The sequence below is a fragment of the Theropithecus gelada genome, chromosome 12 (genome assembly GCF_003255815.1).
Source record: "Theropithecus gelada isolate Dixy chromosome 12, Tgel_1.0, whole genome shotgun sequence".
NCBI lineage: Eukaryota > Metazoa > Chordata > Mammalia > Primates > Cercopithecidae > Theropithecus > Theropithecus gelada.
Window position 1 is genome coordinate 73,494,715 of NC_037680.1, and position 23,272 is coordinate 73,517,986.

At 39.9% G+C, this 23,272-nt stretch overlaps 1 protein-coding gene across 1 annotated transcript in view; it reads right to left on the reverse strand.

The window, feature by feature from the left end:
• ANKRD44 (ankyrin repeat domain 44) overlaps positions 1 to 23,272 on the reverse strand; it is a 319,327-nt gene that overhangs the window by 69,584 nt on the left and 226,471 nt on the right. The window contains exons 14-16 of the mRNA XM_025404975.1: positions 22,613 to 22,753; positions 20,883 to 20,963; positions 17,935 to 18,046 (exon numbers count right to left, since the gene is read on the reverse strand). Coding sequence (XP_025260760.1) covers positions 17,935 to 18,046; positions 20,883 to 20,963; positions 22,613 to 22,753 — 334 coding nt within the window. The remainder of the gene's footprint in view (positions 1 to 17,934; positions 18,047 to 20,882; positions 20,964 to 22,612; positions 22,754 to 23,272) is intronic.

A 23,272-nucleotide genomic window follows, 5' to 3' on the forward strand; every position in this document is an offset into this window, starting at 1 on the left:
AGCTCCCAGATACAGCAGCTTCTTTGTCTTTTTAGACCTGGCACATAGCAGTATCCAGCAGATAGAGAAATTGATTAAGATACATTAAATGAATACATAGTAACAGTTGCCACTTGTACCTATCATATGCGAGGCACCGTGCTAGATACTTTACTTACATTCCTTTCCTTCCCAGTTTTATTGAGGCATAACTGACAAGAAAAAATTGCATGTATTTAAGGTGTACAATGTGAGGTTTTGATATATGTATAAATTGTGAAATGATTACCACAAACAAACTAATTAATATCCTAATATCCATCACCTCACATAGTTACCTTGTGTGTGGGGGGTGAGAATACTTTCTACTTTCAAGAATACAATGCAGTATTATTAACTATAGTCCTCATGCTGTACATTAGATCTTCAGAACTTACTCATTCTGCAAACTGAAACTTCATATTCTTTGACCAACATCTCCCCATTTCCCCCTAGACCTCAGCTCCTGCCGACCCCCATTCTACTCTCTGTTTTTATGAGTTCAACTTTTTTAGATTCCACAGGTAAAGTGAGTTCATGCAGTATTTGTCTTTCTGTGACTGGCTTATTTCACCTAGTGTAATGTCTTCCAGGTCATACATGTTGTTACAAACGGCAGGATTCCCTTCTGTTTTAAAACTGAATGATTTCCCTGTCTGTGTGTGTGTCTGTGTATGTGTATCACAGTAACCATCTATCAATGAACACTTAGGTTGCTTCTACAGCTTGGCTACTGTGAATAGTGCTGCAGTGAACATAAGAGTGTAGATACATCTTCGAGAGACTGATTTCATTCCTTTAGATATATATCTGGAAGATATATATCCGGACTACATGGTAGTTCTATTTTTAATTTTTTTAGGATTTACTTACATTCTCCCACTTAATGCTATAAGCAACCTAACCCTCATTTGACAGATTAGACAAGCTACGAAGGCTCATGGAAGTGAAGTAAAATGCTTACAGACCTTGTGGCTAGGTAATTGTGGGGCTGGCATTCCAAACCAGACTGTATAATGTGGAAGTCTTTGAGCTTTCAAGCATATCACACAGCCCCTCTTCTGGCTGAACTCCCATAAGCTCAGGCCTGAGTTGTCGGGTGGGGACTGCAGGAGGTGGCAGAGGACAGACGCCACACCCGGGCATTGACACTGGCAGCCCCTGCATTGTCACGGGTGGGCAGCGATTGGAGCAGTGTCTTTACTGGACACCGGTGACCAAACAGTCTTTGGGGTGTAAACAGTAACAGAAGATACCACCACAGAAAGCAAAAACAGGAGAAGAAGAAAACAGTGGGTGTCCTGTGCTCACCATGAGAAGTGCATAGAGTTCGTGGGAAACATGCTGAAAGCCCTTCCGAAGGAACTGGAGCACAGCCAGAGCTCCTGCAGAATTTGGGGGCAGGGCCAGAGAAATAACTGGGGAGTAGTTATTATAATCCTGTTATTACCCTATGGAGAACTAGGAAATGTGGGTGATAAGTCAATATTTATGTCGCACACTTTTTACCTCCCAAACTAGGTTATAATCTCCTTGAAAGTAATATCCATGCCTATTATTTATTTATTTATTTATTTATTTATTTATTTATTTATTTTTTGAAACAGCGTCTCACTCTATTGTCCAGGCTGGAGTGCAATGGCACAATCTTGGCTCACTGCAACCGCCGCCTCCCGGATTCAAGCAATTCTCCTGCCTCAGCTTCCCAAGTAGCTGGGATTACAGGCATGCACCGCCATGCCTGGCTAATTTTTGTATTTTTAGTACAGATGGGGTTTCACCATGTTGGTCAGGCTGGTCTTGAACGCCTGACCTCAGGTGATCCACCTGCTTCGGCCTCCCAAAGTGCTTGGATTACAGGCGTGAGCCACCACACCCTCGCATGCCTAATATTATTTCTGTGTCGGCCATGGTTCCTAGCACATTTCCCTCTAATCCACTCTGTAACATCAGAAAGCAGCCATCCTAAATTAGGTAGCTAATGTAAGAGAAGCCACACCTTGGAAGTTGTCCTAATGGCCTACCAAGTCAGTATTCATGGAGTCTAGGAAAAACAGAACTAGTGGTAAGGGTTTCTGTAGCCCTGTCCAGAGGACAGGACTCCTGGATGGGTCATCAAAGGTATTCTGATTGGTAAGGCACTGGGTTTTGAATAAGAGAGGATACACGAGGTTATCAGAGCTTGAGCGCATTAATTTTTACTCAATTTCTTTGATTTTAATTCCATACTCAGGAAGAAAACATCTGATCTTTATTCAGTTTGTAAAACTGGATCCCCTACTTAGAAGGGAACATAGCTGTAGTAGATGACATGAATCTCCTGGTCCTTTTAGCAGCTGGATTTTTCACTGTAAATTCATGAAGGATGTTCTTGTCATCCATCTGGTGTGACTGGTATGATAATGCAGATGAATAAAGTTTATGAACTTATAAAAACTGGGGCCAAGCGGGATGCCTTATGTGTATAATCCCAGCACTTTGGGAGGCTGAGGTGGGCAGATCTTTCGAGGCCAGGAGTTCAAGACCTGCCCCGGCCAGCATGATGAAACCCTGTCTCTACTAAAAATACAAAAATCAGTCAGGCGTGATGGCGTGCACCTGCAATCCCAGTTACTCAGGAGGCTGAGGCAGGAGAATCACTTGAACCCAGTAGGCAGAGGCCGCAGTGAGCTGAGATCACGCTACTGCACTCCAGCCTGGGCGACAGAGCGAGACTCTGTCTCAAACAAACAAAAAACAACTGGGATGTAGACTCTAATCTCCAAACCCACTAACTGCTAGTACTCTGGAGAGTCTTAAAAAGGCCAGTACACAGGAAATACTGAGTAATCAAATATATTAATTGTAACATTCCCTTCATTTAAAAAACACATTTTAAGAGATAATGATAACAAAAACACACTGCTCATCTGAAATGGTTGCTTTGGGCTATTTCTTACTATAGTCTGTCCCATAACAATGTGAGGAATTTGAGATCAAAATTGCTATATACTAAAAAATATCTTTATGTAATTTAAGCAATTTTGTGTGAAATAACTTATGTGTTTGGAAAACTATAAAATGTTTCCTAGAAAAAAAATGCTACGGAGTTGTGACTGTAAAATGTACCAAATTACCTTTCCAGTGAACAGGTGAATGTTATTGCTAAATATTAACAAAACTACTTTTTTTTCCAGATGGAATCTCATTCTGTCACCCAGGCTGGAGTGCGGTGGCACGATCATGGCTCACTGCAGCTTCAAACTCCTGGACTCAAGCAATCCCCCCACCTCAGCCTCCTGAGTAGCTGGAACTACAGGTACACACCACCACACCCAACTAATTTTTTCCTTTTTTTGGAGAGACAAGGTCTTGCTATGTTGCCCAAGCTGGTCTCAAGCTCCTGAGCTCAACCAATCCTCCTGCCTTGACCTCCCAAAGTGCCGGGATTCCAGGCGTGAGCCACTGAACCTGGCCCAAAACTACTCTTCTCTGCTGAATGGCCCACAGAATTTAAATCTGGTGATGTTACCACTTAGGTTGTGAAGATCTGCCCATGTGAGAAAGTAAATCTCACTTACTGCTGAGGGTTTGGTTTTCCCAGATATTCCTTCAGCTGTTACAGACAGCCAGGCCTCTTCCCTCCTTTGGAATTTTAGAAAGGCTCTTTGTTCTTTGTGAGCTTCACAGCACCCTGACCTGGAACACAGGTGTGCATGTGAGCTGTTCTTCTGACTAAAAAGTCCTCAGGCCTTTACATTTTATCTAACCAAATGAGGATCAAGAAGGGAAGTGAGTATTACAGGGACCTGATCTAGACTTCACAACACAGGACTTTGAGTCCTTAGCAGCTGCCAAGGACAAGCCATCTTTGGAGAAACAAGCTTGCTGGAAAGTCACTTTCCTCCCTCTAGCTGGAAGCACTCATCCCTGGCAGGTGTTATCATCTGGAGAGTGATACCAAGCTGACAGCAGCTGTTACAAAAGATGCTGAACAGAGATTCCAGGAGGAGGGCTGGGTCCAAGCATGAGTGCTTTTATGAAAATATGTGCAGAAGTCCAGGGCTAGTGCTGCAGATTTCAAACAGTGGGATGTACCACAGAGCTGTAGCTGGGGTCGATTTTACCCCTCACTGGGTGGATAATGGCATAGGGTGATTCTGCTCTCCTAATAGAAAAAAAAAATGCAGACTGCTAGTCATGCAAAAGAATGGATGGGCCAGGCATGGTGGCTTATGCCTATAATCTCAGCACTTTGGGAGGCTCAGTCAGGCAGATTGCTTGAGCTCAGACGTTCAAGACCAGTCCAGGCAACGTGTTGGAACCTTGTCTCTAAAAAATACAAAAATTATGACCTGGAGCAGTGGCTCACGCCTGTAATCCCAGCACTTTGGGAGGCCGAGGTGGGCAGATCACTTGAGGTCAGGAGTTTGAGACCAGCCGGGCCGACATGGTGAAACCCCATCTCTACTAAAAATACAAAAATTAGCCAGGTGTGGTGGTGGGCACCTGTAGTCCCAGCTACTCGGGGGGCTGAGGCAGGAGAATTGCTTGAACTCCGGAGGCGGAGGTTGCAGTGAGCCGAGATCGTGCCACTGCATGGGCAACAGAGCAAGAATCTGTCTAAAAAAAACACACACACACACATACACACACACACATCTATATATATATATACACACACACATATATAAATAAATAATACAAAAATTAGCTGGGTGTGGTGGGCTACTGTAGTCCCAGCTACTTGGGAGGCTGAAGTGAGAGGATCAGTTGAACCCCAGAGGCTGAGGCTGCAGTGAGCTGTGATTGTGCCACTGCACTCCAGCCTAGGCAACAGAGGCAAGACCCCTGTCTAAAAAAAGAAAGAAAGGAAGAAAGTAAAGAAGGAAGGAGAGGGGAGAGAGAGAGAGAAAGAGAGAAGAGAAGAGAAGAGAATAAATGAATGATATAGACCTACAGACATAACTGTTGGTATTGTCTGAGGTTCTCTTGCTTCCCTTTGATAAATCCTGAAGACCACTCATCTCGATGGTACCTTGGTTGGAATTCAGATGTTCTGAGATAGCTTTGTCTTTCAAAAGTCTGGAGTTCACTAGTCCTCCAGACAGTACAGCATGGTTGTTGAAAGCTTGGAATTCAGAGTGAGACAGACATGGGTTTGAATCCTGGCTCTACATCCCACCAGTCATATCACCCAGGGTAGTTACTTAATTTCTTTGTGCCTTAGGATACCTATCTGTGAAATATGGATAATAATAGCAGGTACTTTACAGAACTGTTATGAGAATAAAATGAGATGATGCAGACACAGAGCCCAGTCCAACATGCTTGTCATAAATATTCATTATTCCAACTTTATTAAAAATGATAAGCATGGTTGTTAAACTCCCTCATGAGCTAAAACTTTGAAAAAGAATCAGGGTTTTGTTTTGTTTCATTGAAGGTTGATTCTTTTAAGGAATGAGTGTCTGATGACCTTATTTTGTCGATCAAAGTTCCATGAACTTTGGTGCCATAAAGTTCAGAACCTACTCCAGTTCCAGCAAGTCCTCTGGATGGTGATATCCACCAGGCAATTGGATGGCTAAGCCTGGACCTTGAAGCACACTGAGGTTAGAGATACAGATTCGGAAGCTTTCTCCCAGTGGAAAGAGTTGAAAGACCAGCTGCCAGATCCCATTCTGGATGAGACACCTGAGCTGCATGCATTGATTTTTGGATAAGGTGGTCTTTCTAAGAACTCGTGTAGTTGAAATGTTGAATAATTTAGCATTCAAGGTGGTGATAGTGGTTAAACATAACTCTTAGGTGACACACATAGATCACTGAATTAGGTGCTTATTCAAAGACAATGTCTAATCCAAGGCTGGCTTCATCACTCTGGTTGTCCTAATACTTCTTTCCATGCTACCATATGTTCAGGGAATATGAATCAATTTTACTATCAAAAACATAAAATAAGCAAAGGCTACATTTTCCGCAGAAAACAATGTTATATATTCTAAGCTACATAGTTATATCTTTATATTAACCCGCTTCAGTAAACAAACACGTAACAGAGCACCCACTGAATGCCAGACACTCTGATTTAGGTATTAGGGATGCAAAGAGTGAATGGCACTGCTCTAGTCATTTTTAATTCACCGACTTGCTGAATCCTCACAACAACCCTAGGAGGTAGGTCCTGTCATTCTGTGCATTTCGCTGATGAGGAAATTAACATACAGAGAGATCAACCAAGATCATAATGTTAGTAAAAGGCAGAATCTGAATTTGCTCTGGCTCTAGGTCCTGCACCCTGCACCGCTCAGTCAGACTGCCTTTCAGCTAGGGTGAGAGGAAACGTCTCTTTCTTCAAAGAGCACACAGTCTGGTGGCAGAGGCAGAATACTTTAAGCTAAAAATTTTGTTTTCCAGCTAGATTTTCATGGCAGGTCTTCATTATAACTGAGGGCTAATCAACTTCATTTACCAAGATATCCATTTTTTTTCTAAAGAGATTGTTTCCTAGTTACATAGATTTTTAAATTAAACTTCGTTTTGAGATCATTGTAGATTAACATGTAATTATAAGAAATAATATACAGAGATCCCATGTTTCCCCCAATGGTGGCATCTTATGAAACTATAGTACAGTAACACCACCAGGATATGGATACATATACAAGATACTGATATCTCAATAAAGTCAAGATACAGAGTATTTCCATCACCACATAGGCAACTCAGGTTGTCCTATTATAGACACACCCATTTACCTTCCCTAACACCTAACCCCTAATTAATCCCTAAAGACCACCACTAATCGGCCGGGCGCGGTGGCTCAAGCCTGTAATCCCAGCACTTTGGGAGGCCGAGACGGGCGGATCACGAGGTCAGGAGATCGAGACCATCCTGGCTAACACGGTGAAACCCCGTCTCTACTAAAAAAAATACAAAAAACTAGCCGGGCGATGTGGCGGGCGCCTGTAGTCCCAGCTACTCGGAAGGCTGAGGCCGGAGAATGGCGTGAACCCGGGAGGCGGAGCTTGCAGTGAGCTGAGATCCGGCCACTGCACTCCAGCCTGGGCGACAGAGTGAGACTCCGTCTCAAAAAAAAAAAAAAAAAAAAAAAAAAAAGACCACCACTAATCTGTTTTTCATTCTATAATTTCATCATTTCAATAATGTTATATAAATGGAATCACACAGTATGTAACCTTTTAGATTTTTGTTTTCACTTAACACAATTGCCTTTTATTATTCCCTGGAGATTCATCTAGGTTGCTGCATATGTCAATAATTTGTTCCTTTTTATGGCTGAAAAGTATTCCTTAGTATGGATGTACCAGTTTGCCCACTGAAAGATATTTGAGTTGTTTCCAGTTTTTGGCTATTACAAATAAAGCTCCTATGAACATTTGTGTACAGATTTTGTGTGAACATAAGCTTTCATTTCTCTGAAATAAAAATGCTCAGGAGTAAAATTGCTGATTCACATAGGAATTACATTAAATCGTTTTTAAAGGAACGGTCAATCTGCTCTGCAGAATAACTACCCCTTTTTATACTGCCACTTGCAAATGCATGCGTGACCCACTTTCTCTCCATCATTACCAGCTCTTGGTGTTGTCACTGTTTTTATTTTAGCCATTTTAATATGCATATAGTGACCTCATTGTGGTTTTTATTTACATTTTCCTAATGACTAATGATATTGAACATCTTTTCATGTGCTTGTCATCCATATGTCCCCTTCAGTGAAATATCTGTTCATGTATTTTGCTCTCTTTGTTTTTTTTGAGATAGAGTCTCGCTGTCTCCCAGGCTGGAACGCAGTGGCAAGATCTTGGCTCACTGTAACTTCTAACTCTCAGGTTCAAGTGATTCTCGTGCCTCAGCCTCCCAAGTAGCTGGAATTACAGGCATGTGCCACCAACCCGACTAATTTTGTATTTTTAGCAGAGACAGGGTTTCACTATGTGGGCCAGGGTGGTCTCAAACTGTCGGCCTCAAGAGATCTGCCCCGCTTGCCCTCCCAAAGTGCTGGGATTACAGGTGTGAGCCATCGCACCTAGCCATATTTTGCTCATTTCTTAATGGGAGTGTTTGTGTTATCTTTTAAAAATCTGTTGAGTTTCGAGAATTCTTTATATATTCTAGACACATATCTTGTCAGATATGTGACTTGCAAATATTTTCTTGCAATTTAATGTTTGTCTTTTCAAACTGGTGACAGGGTCTTTCACAGAGCAAAAGTTTTAAATGTTAATGAAGTCCAATTTAGCAATCTTTTTTTAAAAAAATTGCTGTCAAGAACTCTGTGCTTAGTCCTAAATCCCAAGGATTTTCTTTGTTTTTTTTTTTTTTGTTTTACCTTTAAATCTATGATCCATTTTGAGTTAATTTTTGTATAATGTATGAGACTTAGGTCAAGATTTTTTTTATTTGCCTATGGGTGTCCAGTGGCTCCAGCATCATTTGTTAAAAATTTGACCTTCTCTTTGCTGAGTTGCTTTTCCACCTTTTTCAAAAATCAGTTGGGCATATTTTTGTGGGTATATGTCTAAGCTGTCTATTCTGTTCCATTGAGCTATGTGCCTATCACTCTGCCAATACTTCACAGTCTTGATTACTGGGTAAGGTATTAACAAGACTGTCATGTATTGACACAGTAGTATAAAATATATATTATATATTCAAACTATATAATAATTATTGAAATTAGGTAGACTGATTTTTCCCACATTGTTCTTTTTCAAAATTGTGTTGGCTTTCTAGTTCGTTTGCTATTCCATAAAAATTTTAGAAAAATCTTTCATCTGTCTATAAAAACCTTGCTAGAATTTTGATAAGAATTGTGTTAAACCTACAGATTAATTTGGCATCTTTACCATGTTGAGTCTTCTAATCCACGAATACAGAATGTCTCTCCTTTTTTTTTACATCTTTGATTTCTTTCATCACCATTTTGTGGTTTCAACACATGTCTTTTGGATCTAGGACTAAGCGCAGAGTTCTTGACAGCAATTTTTTGGTGCAGTTGAAAATAATATTGTACTTTTAATTTTGGTATCTACATATTCATTCCTAGTACACAGAAACGCAATTGATTTTTATATGTTTATCTCATATCTTGTGACCTTGATGAACTCACTTATGACTTCTAGGATTTTTTGGTTTATTACTGGGGATTTTCTACGTAGACAACAATGTCATCTGCAAATAGGAACAGTTTTGTTTATTCCTTTCTGATCTGTACACTTATTTCCTTTTCTTGCCTAACTGCTCTGGCTAGAACTTTTAGCACAATGTTGAATAGGAGTGGTATAAGAAGACATCCTTGCCTTAGTCTTTTACTGTTAAGTAAATTAGCTGTTCTTTATCAAGTTGTTACATGCTCTTTATCAAGTTGAGGAAGTTCCCCTCTATCTAATTTTTCTAGGAGAGTTTTGTTTTGTGTTATTTGCTTGTTTTATTGTCTTAAATAAGTGTTAAATTTTGTCAAAAGTGTTTTCTGTATTGGTTGATATAAATCTGATTTTTCTTCTTTAGCCTGTTAATACAGTGAATTACACTGACTGATTTTCAAATATTGAAACAGGCTTGCATCCCTGTAATAAATTCCATTAGTCATGGTATATAATTCTCTGTATATATCACTGAATTCTATTTGGTAATTTGCAAAGATTTTTGCATTCATGTTCATGAAAGACACTGCGCTCTCTCTCTCTCGCTTGCTCTCTCTCTCTCTCTCTCTCTCTGTGTGTGTGTGTGTGTGTGTATGTCTGTCTGTCTGTCTCTCTTTGGTACTTAATATCAAGGTATTACCTTCATAAATGAATTGGAAAGTATTCTCTTGTATTCTATTTTCCAGAAAAGATAGTGTAGAATTATGTTAATTCTTTAAGTATTTGGTAGAATTCTGCAGTGAAATCATCCATGCCTGGAAATTTATTTAGGGGAAGTTTTAAAATTTAATTTTCTGAATATAGTTAAAGGGTTATTCAAATGATCTACTTCACATTGGGTAAATGAAGGTAGTTTGTGTTTTTCAATGAATGAGTCTGTTTTATCAAGTTGTCGAATTAATGTATGTAGAGTTATTCATAATATTCCTTTATCCTTTTAATATCTGCAAGGTCTATGGTGACATCCCCTATTTCATTCCTGATATTGGTAATTTATGTTTCCTCTCTCTTTTTCTTAGCTACAGGTTTGTCAATGTTACTGATTTTTCAAAAAATCAGATTTTTGTTTCATTGAATTTCTTCATTGGTTTTCAATTTCATTTATTTCTGCCTCCATCTTTATAACAATTTTCTGCTTCTTTTGAGTTAAATTTGCTCTCTCCAGATTCTTGAAGTGGAAGCTTAGATTACTGACTTGAGACTTTCCTCTTTTCTGATGTAACCATTTGGTGCTAAAAATTTCTTTCTCAGCATAATTTAGCTGAGTCCCCAAATTTCGCTTTGTCGTACTTTCATTTTCATTCAGTCCAAGATAGTTTTTGAATTTCCCTTGAGGCTTTCCTTTTAACCCATGAATTATTTACAAGTCTGGTTTTAATTTCCTAGTGTTGGAGATTTTCCTGGTATCTTTCTATTATTGATTTCTAGTTTTATTCCATTGTGGCTAGAAAACACGCCCTGTATGATTTCAATTATTTCATGTTTTTTGAATTTTGTTTTATGCTTCAAGATATTGTTTATCTTGGTGAACATTCATGGGCACTTGAACTCTTGAACTAAATATGTATTCTGATGTTGCTTGGTGGAGTGTTCTTATTGTTGATCAGATCCACTTGGTTGATTATGTTATTGACTTTTTCTATATACTTGACAATTTTCAGTCTCATTGTTCTACCAATTGTTGAGAGAGAGGTGCTAAGGTCTCCCACTGCAATTGTGGATTTCTGTTTATCTTTTCAGTTCTAACAGTTTTGCTCCACATATATCACAGCTCTGTTGCTTGGGGCATACACATTTAGGACACTCTCCTTGAGTGGGGTTCCAACCCTTACTAGGCTGCCTTCCTGACTTCCCTCCTGAGGCCTTAGCGCCAACTGGGCTGCCTTCCTGCTCTGCTCAGGCTTGCCTAGTGGGTTTGTGACTGAGAGGGAGGGAGGGAGGGAGGGAGGGAGGAAGGTAGGGGAGAGAGGGAAGCAGGGGACAGAGGGAAGGGGTGGAGAGAGGGAGGGAGGGAGGGAGGAGGGAAGGAAGGAAGGAAGGAAGGAAGGAAGGAAGGAAGGAAGGAAGGAAGGAAGGAGAAGNAAGGAAGGAAGGAAGGAAGGAAGGAAGGAAGGAAGGAAGGAAGGAAGGAAGGAGAAGAAAGGAGGAGGAGGGTAGGGGGAGGAAAGGAGGGCGGGCCAGAGTAACTTATTTTTTTGGTTGACTTTTAAACTGCCTTCTCTTTAAAACAAAAAATCTTCCTTTTTGTGACATCACTGGGTCCTTAGAAGTTTCCACATCAGAAGCAGTAATTCCTATTCCTTGAACCTCTTAGTGCTCCCTATCCATCTGGAAGAAATTACAGAGAAATATGTGCACATATGCGTATGTGTGTGTATAACGTTTAATTTGGTACATGTCTTTATACCAGTTCGAAATGCTAGTATAGGTTTTTATTGAAAAAGAAATCATGGAGGGGCAGTTGCAGTAAAATGAGGTGGTATTGGAAAGTAATCAAATCTAAAGAAAAGTCCAGGCCATAGAAAGGCAAATTTTCATTTCTTTTCTCACCTGCCATCTTCTGTGAAATACCTTCCTAACAAACAGGACAGTTGCTATATACTTAAAAATTAGCACTGACGTTTTATCACTAAATAAAGCTTAGTCACTCACAGTGTATTTCACTTGTTCAACAACTTTTGGCACCTGGTAAGTGCTTGACATTAATAGAACCTAATGCCTTATAAGTTGATATTTAAATTCGCAAATGTTTAAAGGATAATAGTTTATTTTTCCTTAGAGCTGAGCATTAATTTTTTCCTGAAACAATGACTGTAAGTGTGTAGCTATTTACTGAACCAGTGAGTCATGGGTATAATCAAATAATACATTTATTCTCTTTTTCCCTATACTAGGTCCGATCTCCTTTATGAGGTTACTTCTTTTCCTGCCACTTCATGCAAAATCTCCAACAAATAATAAAGAGTTCTCTAGGCACTTTAGTTTAAAACATAACTTCATGTCAGCAATCAATACATCTGTTCCAGTGTGATAATCATAGACTCCTAACATTGTTTAACTTATTAAAACTCCTTCCCGCCTTCCCCCAAAGACTGCAGTGGGTAATGAGACACGGCTGACTTCTCTATTCCCCAACCTAGGGCTTCTCCTCCTCCTCATCTGCCTCTGCCTCCTCCAGGTCTAAAGGGGAAAGGGAAAGGAAGACACACTAGGAGCAGCGACAATGGTCTGCCTGGCACCCTTCTGGCAGTGATGTCTCTCACCAGGTCAGATGTTTACAACTGTCTCTCTCTTAGATGCTGAATTAGGTTCTCCACCATCACTGGGGTGTCTCGCCTGCAGTTCCCTCTGCCTGGGTGAATGGACCTTCCTGCTGGTAACTTATATTCCCCTCTCCACACTAGGAATCCTGGGTCTCCTGACTCTTCCAGGCAGCCCTCTTGAGTGGGATCAAGGAGAACCCCAAGCTAGCTCTGGCCCTTGGCTCACATTTGGGCATTGGGAAATATATACTTTGACCAATCATTGCTGAGAGTGGAGTGATTTCTCAAACACAGCCTTCTTCTTATTTAGCTGCCTGGCCAGCAAGTTCTGGTCAGAGCCATTGAGTCTTTAGATTTATCATATACCAGCCTGGCATGCTCCCTACATTGTGTGGGACACAAACAAGATACCTAAGCAATCTCCCTGAAGCTGCCCTCCCTTAAGGCTGGGGTCAGGAGAAGGCATTCTGTCTCCTCTACTACGAGGGGTGGTAGAATTCACAGCAGAGCTAGCTTCAAAGAAGGCTTCTCTCTAATCTCTAACTTCTTGTTCTTTCCAACTGTGACTTTAGAAATGGGGAAGGGGGCCATGGGTTGAAGCACCAGTATCTCACTTTGAAATGTGGAGGCAATGGCCCCAGTGTCCTAGGCCCTCAACTGAAGGCAAATCTGAAATGTTCTATTTTAACACATCCTGTTGAATGGTTCTTTCATCAGCTGCCAAATTCATTCATGGTAAAGCCCCCAAAATTTTTTCTGCCACATTACAAAAAAAAAATGGAACATCTTATCATAAAACATTGTCTATTCAACTGTTTTGAATATAGATTTACATCCAAATTCTAACTCAAAATTTGTGAACTTATATTCATATCTCAGAGGATGCCAGTGGTATCAAAATATCCATGCTCACCCACACCCTTGCCCTTAATGAGAGTTCCTCATAGGATTTTATGTTTCTCTCCAACTGAATTAAATAGAAGAAAACACAAGACCGGCATTGTTGAGGTTTCCAGAGAATACCGCCCCTTGGCAGGCTGCCTGCTGGGAGGTCAGGCACAACCCAAGTCCTTCTCTTAGCAGCACCTCTGGGGAGAGAAAGCAGTCATCAGAGACTTGTTTGAGGCTAGGGTTCAAATTTACTGATTTTTCATTTTCTTGTCCTCAGATGACCACTCAGGAGTTTTCCTTTTTTTAACTGCTTTTTTCTACCTGCTTTCTTGGTCTTGAGAGGCTTACTGAGACATTGCCAATGTAAGTCCATACTATTTTTCTAAGAGACGGGGTCTTGTTCTGTCACCCAGGCTGGACTGCAGTGGTGCAATCATAGGTCACTGAAACCTCAAACTCCTGGGCTCAAGCAATCTTCCTGCCTCAGCCTCCTGAGTAGCGAGGACTACAGGTGCACATCACATTACCATGCCTGGCTAATTTTAAAAATATTTTTGTAGAGACAAGGCCTTACTATGTTGCCCAGGTTGGTCTTGAATTCCTGGACTCAAGCAATCCTCCCACCTCAGCCTCCCAAAGTGGTGGGATTATAAGCTGTGAGCCACTGCACCTGGCCATAAGTCTATCTTATATAGACACATATATTTATTCAGAGCCAGGTGGTAATGGTTTTCTAAAATCCTGTGATAAACACAAGAAACAACCTAAAACATTGAGTCGTTTATTTGAAAGCAGCATAATTTTAGTGTTGAGTTGCCCAAGACACAGTTGCTTTCAGTCTTTCTTCGGAGAATCCCAGAAGCTCCCAGTATATATAAGTAGGGGCGTTTGTCACCCCTACTTATTCTCACAGTTGAAGTTGAAGTTCATTCCTATCATTGAACAGGGGACAAGATTCAGAGAAGCAGCCAAATTCCAAATGATTTGGCGTGAAAAAATCTCAGCCTGAATGTAATCAGAGGCCTAGAGTTTTCAATCTCTCTAAGTTTTGCAGACAATTTACATAATTACATTGGCACACACATGTTTCCATTTCAATAAAAAAGCCTCCAAGATCTTTATGTTCATGGACAAATCTTTAATATTGTAAAAAAATATATAATAAACCAATATAAACTCAAAAATTCCAAATAGGGGCATGATTCCCTGATTTTTCTTTTCAGAGCCAGTAAGAATATACTTCAGATAGAGAAAAAAGGAGATTTCCTTTGCCAATTCCCTTCCTCCACTCAAACATACATTATACTCAGACACAAGAAGCTTTATTAGCCAAGTCTCCCCCATTTTGCTTTGATATTTTGAGCCCAATTAAATATGACGGATCACAGCTCTCAGTACATGTTTGTGGGCAGATTTTTGCTTGCACACATAGTACAAACGTCTTTGATCAAGACCAGCTGAGAACACTGGCCTAAGTAGGTAGACTTGGCAGAATTCTCAACCTTGGCTATTTCTATCAAGGCGAAGGGGTTCATACTACTTTTTAGAAGTCTTTTTTCCTCATGGAACTAATTAAATATAAGTCTGTATAATAGAAGTAAAGTTAAAACAACTATAATAATTTCTGTTTCTTTTTGATTACAGCAAAGTAGTTTATAAATTCTATGCTTACGATCACAGACAGGAGCCACAAACCATGAATGCCAAAGTAAACACAGACCAAGCTGAGTGTCAGAGTCAAAATGTACATCAAATTTAATGATACATATTTAATGATATGCATACTCACAGTAATTGCTCAAGTAGATGGGAGGAAGTGCCAAAGACACACTTCATCAGCCTCACAAATCAGCTAGTCCAGATGGCCCCCCATCTTCTTCAATCCTACTCCAGCGCCCAGAGGACAAAGTCCCTGGACCAGTAGTGAAGGCCAGAGGACCACACATACTCATTTACTCTCTCCATTCCCTCCACAGGCCAGAAGCATAGGCTGGGATGGTGGAGTCAAAAAAAGATCTCCTTGTACAATTCCTGTTCAGAGGCTCAGATAACCTATGAAGAGCTACCAGATATGTGTCTCTTCACCAATATAACTCTAGCACAAAGTACAGAGTCAGGGACAATTTGTTCAAAGGATGACCCCTGGGAAGACAGGTGTTTGTGCTGGGAGATGAGGAGGAAGATTGGCATAGCAATGTGAAAGTGTTAGAAATTCACCTCCTAGTGCATATGAGTTAATTGGTTTGCTTTCCTAACATCTAGTACCCAAGGAAATTGGAGTTTTAAAGACTATAAAGATATCGGATTCCTACAGAAAGAGGGAAAATATATGAGAAAAAGCATCCCCCTCAAAACCCTACTTCTTCATTTAATACTTGTTTTCGGGTTTAAAAAAAAAAACTTTTAGGTTCAGGGGTACATGTGCAGGTTTGCTATATAGGTAAATTTGTGTCATGGGGGTTTGTTGTACAGATCATTTTGCCACCCAGGTACTAAGCCTCGTACCAAATAGTTAATTTTTCTTATTCTCTCCCTCCTCCCATCCTCCACCCTTAAGTAGGCCCCAGTGTCTGTTGTTCCCCTCTTTGTGTCCATGTGTTCTCATCATTTAGCTCCCACTTATAAGTGAGAACATGCAGTATTTGGTTTCTTGCCCCTACGTTTTTTTGCTAAAGATTATGTCCTCCAGTTGTATCCATGTTCCTACAAAGAACATGATCTCGTTGTTTTTTATGGCTGCATAATATTCCATGATATATATATACACCATACTGTCTTTATCCAGTCTACTGTTGATGGGAATTTAGGTTGATTCCATGTCTTTGCTATTGTAAATAATGCTGCAATGAACATACATATGCATGTATCTTTATGGTTAGAATGATTTATATTCCTTTGGGTATACACCCAGTGGTTGGATTGCTAGGTTGAATGGTAGTTTTGCTTTTAGGTCTTTGAGGAATTGCCACAGTGCCTTCCACAATGGTTAAACTAATTTACACTCCCATCAACAGTGTATAAATATTCCCTTTTCTCCACAACCTGGCCAGCATCTGTTATTTTTTGACTTTTTATTAATAGCCATTCTGACTGGTGTGAGATGGTACCTCATTATGGTTTTGGTTTGCATTTCTCTAATGATCAGTGATGCTGAGCTTTTTTTCATATGCTTATGGCTTATGAAAAGAAAACATATATGTTTTCTTTTGAAATTTACTTAACACTTGTATCAAAGACAGGGTCCTATTCCCTCTCCCCTCCTTTCAGAACCCTTTCCTCCTGTCTCCTCTCCTGTTCTAATCCATCCACAGTTAGGTGAGCCAACAGTGGGGATAAGATACCTGCAAAGGTCTGATTTGTGGTTCCACTCCTAAGGGAAAGTCCAGGTTGTTTTCAGGATTGTGTTTTGTTTTGATTGGGAGGGGGTGGGGCATAATAATGTTTTTAGCCTGCTTAGGATCTTTGCTTTGTACAAACTACACCCAAGAGGAATTTTGGGATGCATTCCAAAATAGGAATACATAAAACTTTCTGTCCAACTAAAATCATTCAGGAAAATGAGAGAACTTTCATCCTGTGTTACAAATGACTGACTGTGGTTTCTTTCCTGAAAGCAAACAATAGTAACACTTCTACCAATTATATTGATAATCCGGTCTGTTCGACTGACAGTGTAAATTAAGATCAAGTAACACCTCTTCCTAACTGTTTTTGAATGTTTTATAATTGTCATGAATAGTCATCTCTTTGTAAATTACACAGGGCAAATGTTGATCTAATCAAAGGGGGTAATTTCATTAACAGACAGAATTTGTGAAACCTTCTTATGAACAGAAAAACCTCTTACTTGAATAACAGAAATAATGGTACCAAAATGGCCTTCCTAAAAAAAAAAATGAAGATATTGTATGCAATGTTATTTCTATACAAAGAAGGTGTTAGGATAATTATCCTGAGTTTCCAGACTATGAAGGATTAAAGATAACTCACGAAAGTACTATAGAACAGCACACATTATTAAGACTATAATAACAAACTGTATAATAAAAGTTTGTTTTATCATGACAATTATGACATGGTTTTCATAGAGAAACCCAATTAAAGACAGCTGTGTCTTAGGTATATTTTGGAAGGCAGGCTCATGATACATAGTTACAGTAGAAAGCCTTCACTCTGCCACTGATTACCACACACACACACACACACACACACACACACACACACATTTTGTGAGGAGCATTTCTTATATGGGATCAAAACACAAAGCCATATTTGCTAATAGGTCTATACCAACTTCCATGGCAATGCTGGTGTTAGGAGGCAGAAATGGTATTGCCTTATATCAGTGGGTACCATGCTTTTGCGCTGTGTTTAAAAGCCTTGGGTGGTGGTGGGGCTCTAACCTGCAATGGAAGGTAGCATGGTGCAGTAGAAAAAACACTTTTTGAAATCAGTAATTCATGAAATCCTGATTCATGGCCCCACTTTTTACACAGACCAGAGCTACGACTCTGGAAAAAACATTTAATGCCTCTGTGATTTGGTCTGTGTGTCTGTGTGTGTGCATGCGTGTGTGCGTGGGTTCGAGAAAACAAAACAAAACAACTCACCAATTCCAGACATTGCCTGTGCCCATAGGCAGCAGCATAATGTATGCTATTGTAACCTTCCTTGTCCCGGATAGACGGATTTGCATCATTTTGAAGCAGAAACTCTAGACATCTGTAAGTATAAAAATGAAGTGTTATTTTAGAAAACATCTCTGGACTGAAAAAGATAAGTTTACGTAAATCGTCCTGTGATGAATGTTCCATGAAGTATTTTATGAGTTTGTTTCTTTAAAAACCCTACAGCATTGAAGTTTTATGTATTGAAAATTGTGTGTGTGTGTGTTTTCTGTAGCTATCTTTATGTGAGCTTAATATAGCCATTCTAGAATTCAGGAAAAGCTTTAGGAAAAAGAGGGTAATTACGATTTTTTTCTCTCATCTTCAGGTAAGAACATCTGTTATCAAGATTACTGAATAGTAAGTTTTGGAGCTCCACATTGATTGAACAAAGTCTCAATAAAGAAGTGATCAGTAACAGGGCAAGTAACAGGGCAACCTCAGTAGGGAGGGGTTTACTCTTAACCTCACCATAAAATCAAAGGTTAGAAAATGAAAGTTAAAAAGAGTAAGAAAAAAAAAATAAGAATAGCCTAAACAATAAAAAGATTAAAGGAATGGGTAATCATTTTTAAAGAACAAAGAATTAACTTCATAACCACATATGAATAAAGAGGCTTAAATTTCATCATTAGGAATATAGACCTGAAAAAAAAAAAAAAAAGTTTAAAGCCCTTTCAGGCAGAGTTGTAATTTTTCTGAAAAAGCCACAGTCTTTGGAAAGCTTAGAGGAAGGAGCATGGCTCCACCTTCACTGAAGAGCCCAAAACTCTAGTTCACAAGTACCCAGGGATGTAATAAGTTCTGTTCAGGGCCTACTGCAAATGGTCCAGTCCTGCTGGGAAAGAGGGAGTCGCTAGTCAGGAAGTGCTGCTTCATAGCGTCAGCATTATCCTTGTGACAATGGGACAAACATGTCCTTTACAAGACCAAGCTGATTCAATTTCATACTCAAATCAAAATGTTAACATTCTAAATATCAACCCATACATTAAATAAGACCTTCCAACAGAAAATTTCTACAGTTTACCCAAAAACTTTTAAATGGCATTTACCTATCTTTTGGTATAACCCAAAAGGAGAAAAGTCAATTACACACAGGGACAATTAAAACAGATACTTCGATTTCTAGAAAAACTGATGAAAGCCATATATGTTAAAAAAAACCAAATACCCACATGTCAATAATAAATCAAACTATTCTTAGAGTCTTGCTATTATTCCCTCTTCGGTCATTTGCACCTTATAAGGAAGGAAGTTCTTTTTCATTCTGTTAATTAAATGCCCATGGAAAGGATCCCAGGTATGACTCACTGTAAATTGAATTTGGCTCTTTAAATGAAATCACTCAATAGGAATAACATGCTAGTGGACACATAATTCCCAATTTCTGAATGGATTATATCCCAAAAATTAGTTGATAAATTGAATTTGTAACACAGTTGACCTATATATACTGCCAATAGTAGTATTATAATAAAAGTAATGTAGAACTTGGATATTCTCCACATTGTTTGTAAGGAAAACATGAATTCCGTGTTTTAGCTGGGAATGCTTTTTTTTTTTTCTCTTCCCAGGGCCTAGTAATTTGGCAATTATGATGCAAAGCCAACAGATGCACATGAGGTCAGAGGCGTATCTGGATACAGGGAGTGGCCTCCCTTTGCACAGAAGAACTCTCAGGCAGCTGGTTCCTCCTGCCCCCTGCCTTTCTTGTCCCCTCCCTCTCCATCAGCTTGTCTGGCTCAGGGGAAGCTTGCAGTTCACTGGAAAAGGGGGCATTTGCTGCAGTGGCTTAAGATGCTACAGCCTTTTAGTATTGTTATTTTAAATTTGGGGGTATCAAAGCAAAACTCTGGTCATCCTACTTTATTAGGTGCTGCATTTCCTGTCCCCACCCCAATTACCATCAAAGTTAGGTCCCACAACCTGCATTGGAGCCACACTCTCTAACTATACCTTTCCACAACAGTCTGGGCATGGGAGGAGCATAGTGTAGGGTGGGAAGACCCTGGAGTAGACACAGGCATTCAGGCCACAGAAAAACTGGGTCATCTGACAATGAAAGAATAAATAAGTTAACAACAATGTGCCTGCAGACTCATAGAGCACCATATCCACTGGATTCTACAGGGGTGAGGCACAAGGTGTGGGTACCAATTCGTTCGTTTGTTCATCTACTCAACAGCTATTGAATATTGACTATGTGCTGGGTACTGCACTGAGCACTGTAAGCTTCTCACTGTGACCTGTGGTGCGGAAAGGACTCTCAGAGGATGAAGCCGGAGGTTCCTGTGCATCTACAGCCCTGAGTGATGGCAGGCACTCCCACCCCTGCCACAGCAAAGAGCTATGTCTCTGTTAGAAGCCAGGGAGAGGCAGGTGGGATGAGGGGCCCAGAAGCAGCCTTTTGCAGGAGCAGGAGGCTCTTCCTAAATTGATGTGGGTGTGGGCTGGGGGAGGGGAAAGCACAAATGGCTATTTCACACCAAAGTATTAAGACGTTTTAAAATAGGATCTGCTAAATAGATGTCCCCAGGTCATAAAAGCAGAACCTAAGGCTCTCAGAGGAGGCTTCATCTGTCTTCACTGATACATGATGCATCACAGTCAGAAATGACATTTAGGACACCAGGTCCTAAAAACCACTGACCAATCACAGTGGTTGCTGAAGCAAAGCTTACAATTTTAGAAAGTTCCCTGTGTGAAAATAGTAGAATTGAAGGCTGTATTAAAAGAATAGTTTCTTTCCCATTAAAGGCAAACCCATATCACTTCCTCAAGATTCCAAGTGAAACCCCAAAATACTAAGGCAGGCAACGTGGCAACTCAAGAGAAGCAGAAGCAGCGTCAGAAATGGCACCTTGTTCTTAAGCTGAGAAGAAACTTACAGTGTGGCTTCCTTTTCCTTCAGCTCCCTGGCTCTTTCAAGTTCTTCTGAATTTTCATGGGCATTTCCTAAGATAGTCTTACTTCTCAGCATAAAGGACAGAAAAAAATTGCAATTAATTTTTTTAAATGGCAAAGCTGTTAATGGTTTTGGTGCAATTTATATCTTAATGATTTTTACCCCAACCCAGAAGAAATAAGCACCACTGATTTTCACTGAAGATATACATGGTTCTCTCCAAAGCCATCCCATAAATCTATTCTCTCCCAAGGATCCAACTGAGAATATGATTTCTTAAAACTTCCACTTAAGTATCAGCAATTAAGTTAACAATCAAGTTGCCCACCTTTCTATAAACATTCTAAACTTCCCAAGTAAAGAAGTAGTGACTTAGCTGAAACTTCTTTGACTCCTACCACATTCCCCACTGCCTCCTTACCAGCTCAGCATCTCATTTGTCCAGAAATGGGGTCCTATTCACCCTTCATCTGCCAGAACAATTCTTCACCATCCAAAATTCCTTTTCCAGCTCTTAACAGAGGAAGTGTATTGTTTCCCCACCCTTTTCACCACCCCCAATCTATTCCAAGTGAATTGTCTGGAGCTTGGCACATAGTAGATGCTCAATAAATGTTTGTTAAGCAATGTTTGTTAATAACCTGTACGCCTAAGGGATCAGAATGCTACATCTGATATTATTATTTCTATTTATTATATAACTATGAAGAGGAAACAAGCAGTATTTTTCAAACTACAGATCATAAGCCATTACTGAATTGTGAAATCGACTTAGTGGGTTGTAGTCAGCAATATTTTTTATCTAATGAAATACAGAATATGTCAGAATGCATCACATATGGTAAAAGTAAATATGATTTTATGAAAACTTTATTTCCACTTTACATACTAAATAAACTATATATACATGTGAATGTGCATATTGGGTCATGACTGTAAGATGGTATTTCTCACTGTGGGTCACCATCTAAAAGCCATTGCTCTACAAGAAAAGCAATTAGCACTGACCCAGAATCAATTTCACAGCACAAGGCAGCAAATAATTCAATAGTTCTTCAAACAGGGTCACCTAAAAGTATTCCTATGAAGGAGGCCCTTCCTTAAGCTTCCAAGAACAATTTCATCAACTGTGGGCATCTCTCCCACCTTCTTCCCTTGAACTGGTTCACTTATTTCTGTTTTCCATTCCTACCCACCTAGAATCCAAACATGCCCTGAGCAACCAACTTCCTCTCCGCTAGCTCCTGAAAGAGCATTCATGCCCAGGTTTTGAGCAATGGTGCCTAGTTTACATGTATTGACGCTGAATTTAAAGGCTGTTGGGATTATGCATGGGTGGATGTTTTTGACATATGACATATATATTAGCAAATGTAAGTTTTATAGCAAATGAAGCATTTAAGTGGTGATGATGAAAACTATGGTATATGTCAAAATAAATTACAACAGATTTTGAATGAACCATAAACTTGAGCTTGACAGCTACACTTGGGATTCAACCCAAAGAACAGAGAAGTAATTGTGCAGTGACATGTAATAATCAAACATAAATTGACCAGAAAAGGAAAGCCCAGGTTTGGAATGAAGCAAATCTAACTCTTTTGGATTAGTCTAACTCTTTTTCCATGAGGTGATATGAAGAAAACTTAGCAATCCTTCCCCACCACTCCCCAACCCTGTTCCCAGAGGAAGCATGAGCAAGGCTGTTTTTACTTTCTATCCATGTCTGATGCAGCGGCATAATGCAAAGCTGTGCGTCCCCAGTCATCTGTTTCATTAACGTTGGCCCCTGTGGTCACTAATGTCTCAATACAGTGGAAATGACAATTCGCAGCTGCATAGTGCAAAGGGGTCCTGAAAAACAAACAGCAATTTATTACTTCATTCAGTCTGGAAAACAGGCCCGTTGTTAGCACTAGCATGGGCAGCAGTATGCCTAGGGGCATGGAAAGCTCTTAGACTCTCACAGTGTGTGGAGATCAAAGTCATGCCTTCCTTTAACTACACAAGTTAGGTATCCCTTATCTGAAATGCTTGGAACTAGAAGTGTTTTGGATGGTTGAGCATCTTTTATTCAAAAATCCAGAATTCAAAATGTTCCAATGAGCATTTCCTTCGAACATTATGTCAGTGCCCCAAACGTTTCAGATTTTGGAGCATTTCAGAATTTGGATTTTCAGATGAGGGGTGCTTAACCTGTATAAACTGGAAGTGAGGCTATAAAGACAGTGGCTTCAAACGAGGCCATCTACCATGGATCTGTCCTTTCTTTTCCTTCTTAGAGCCTATCCTAGTTCAGGTCTACATTATTGCTTTTTTGGACCATTGCCAGCCCATCCTATTGGCTTCCTTAGCTCTAACCAAGTGTCCATA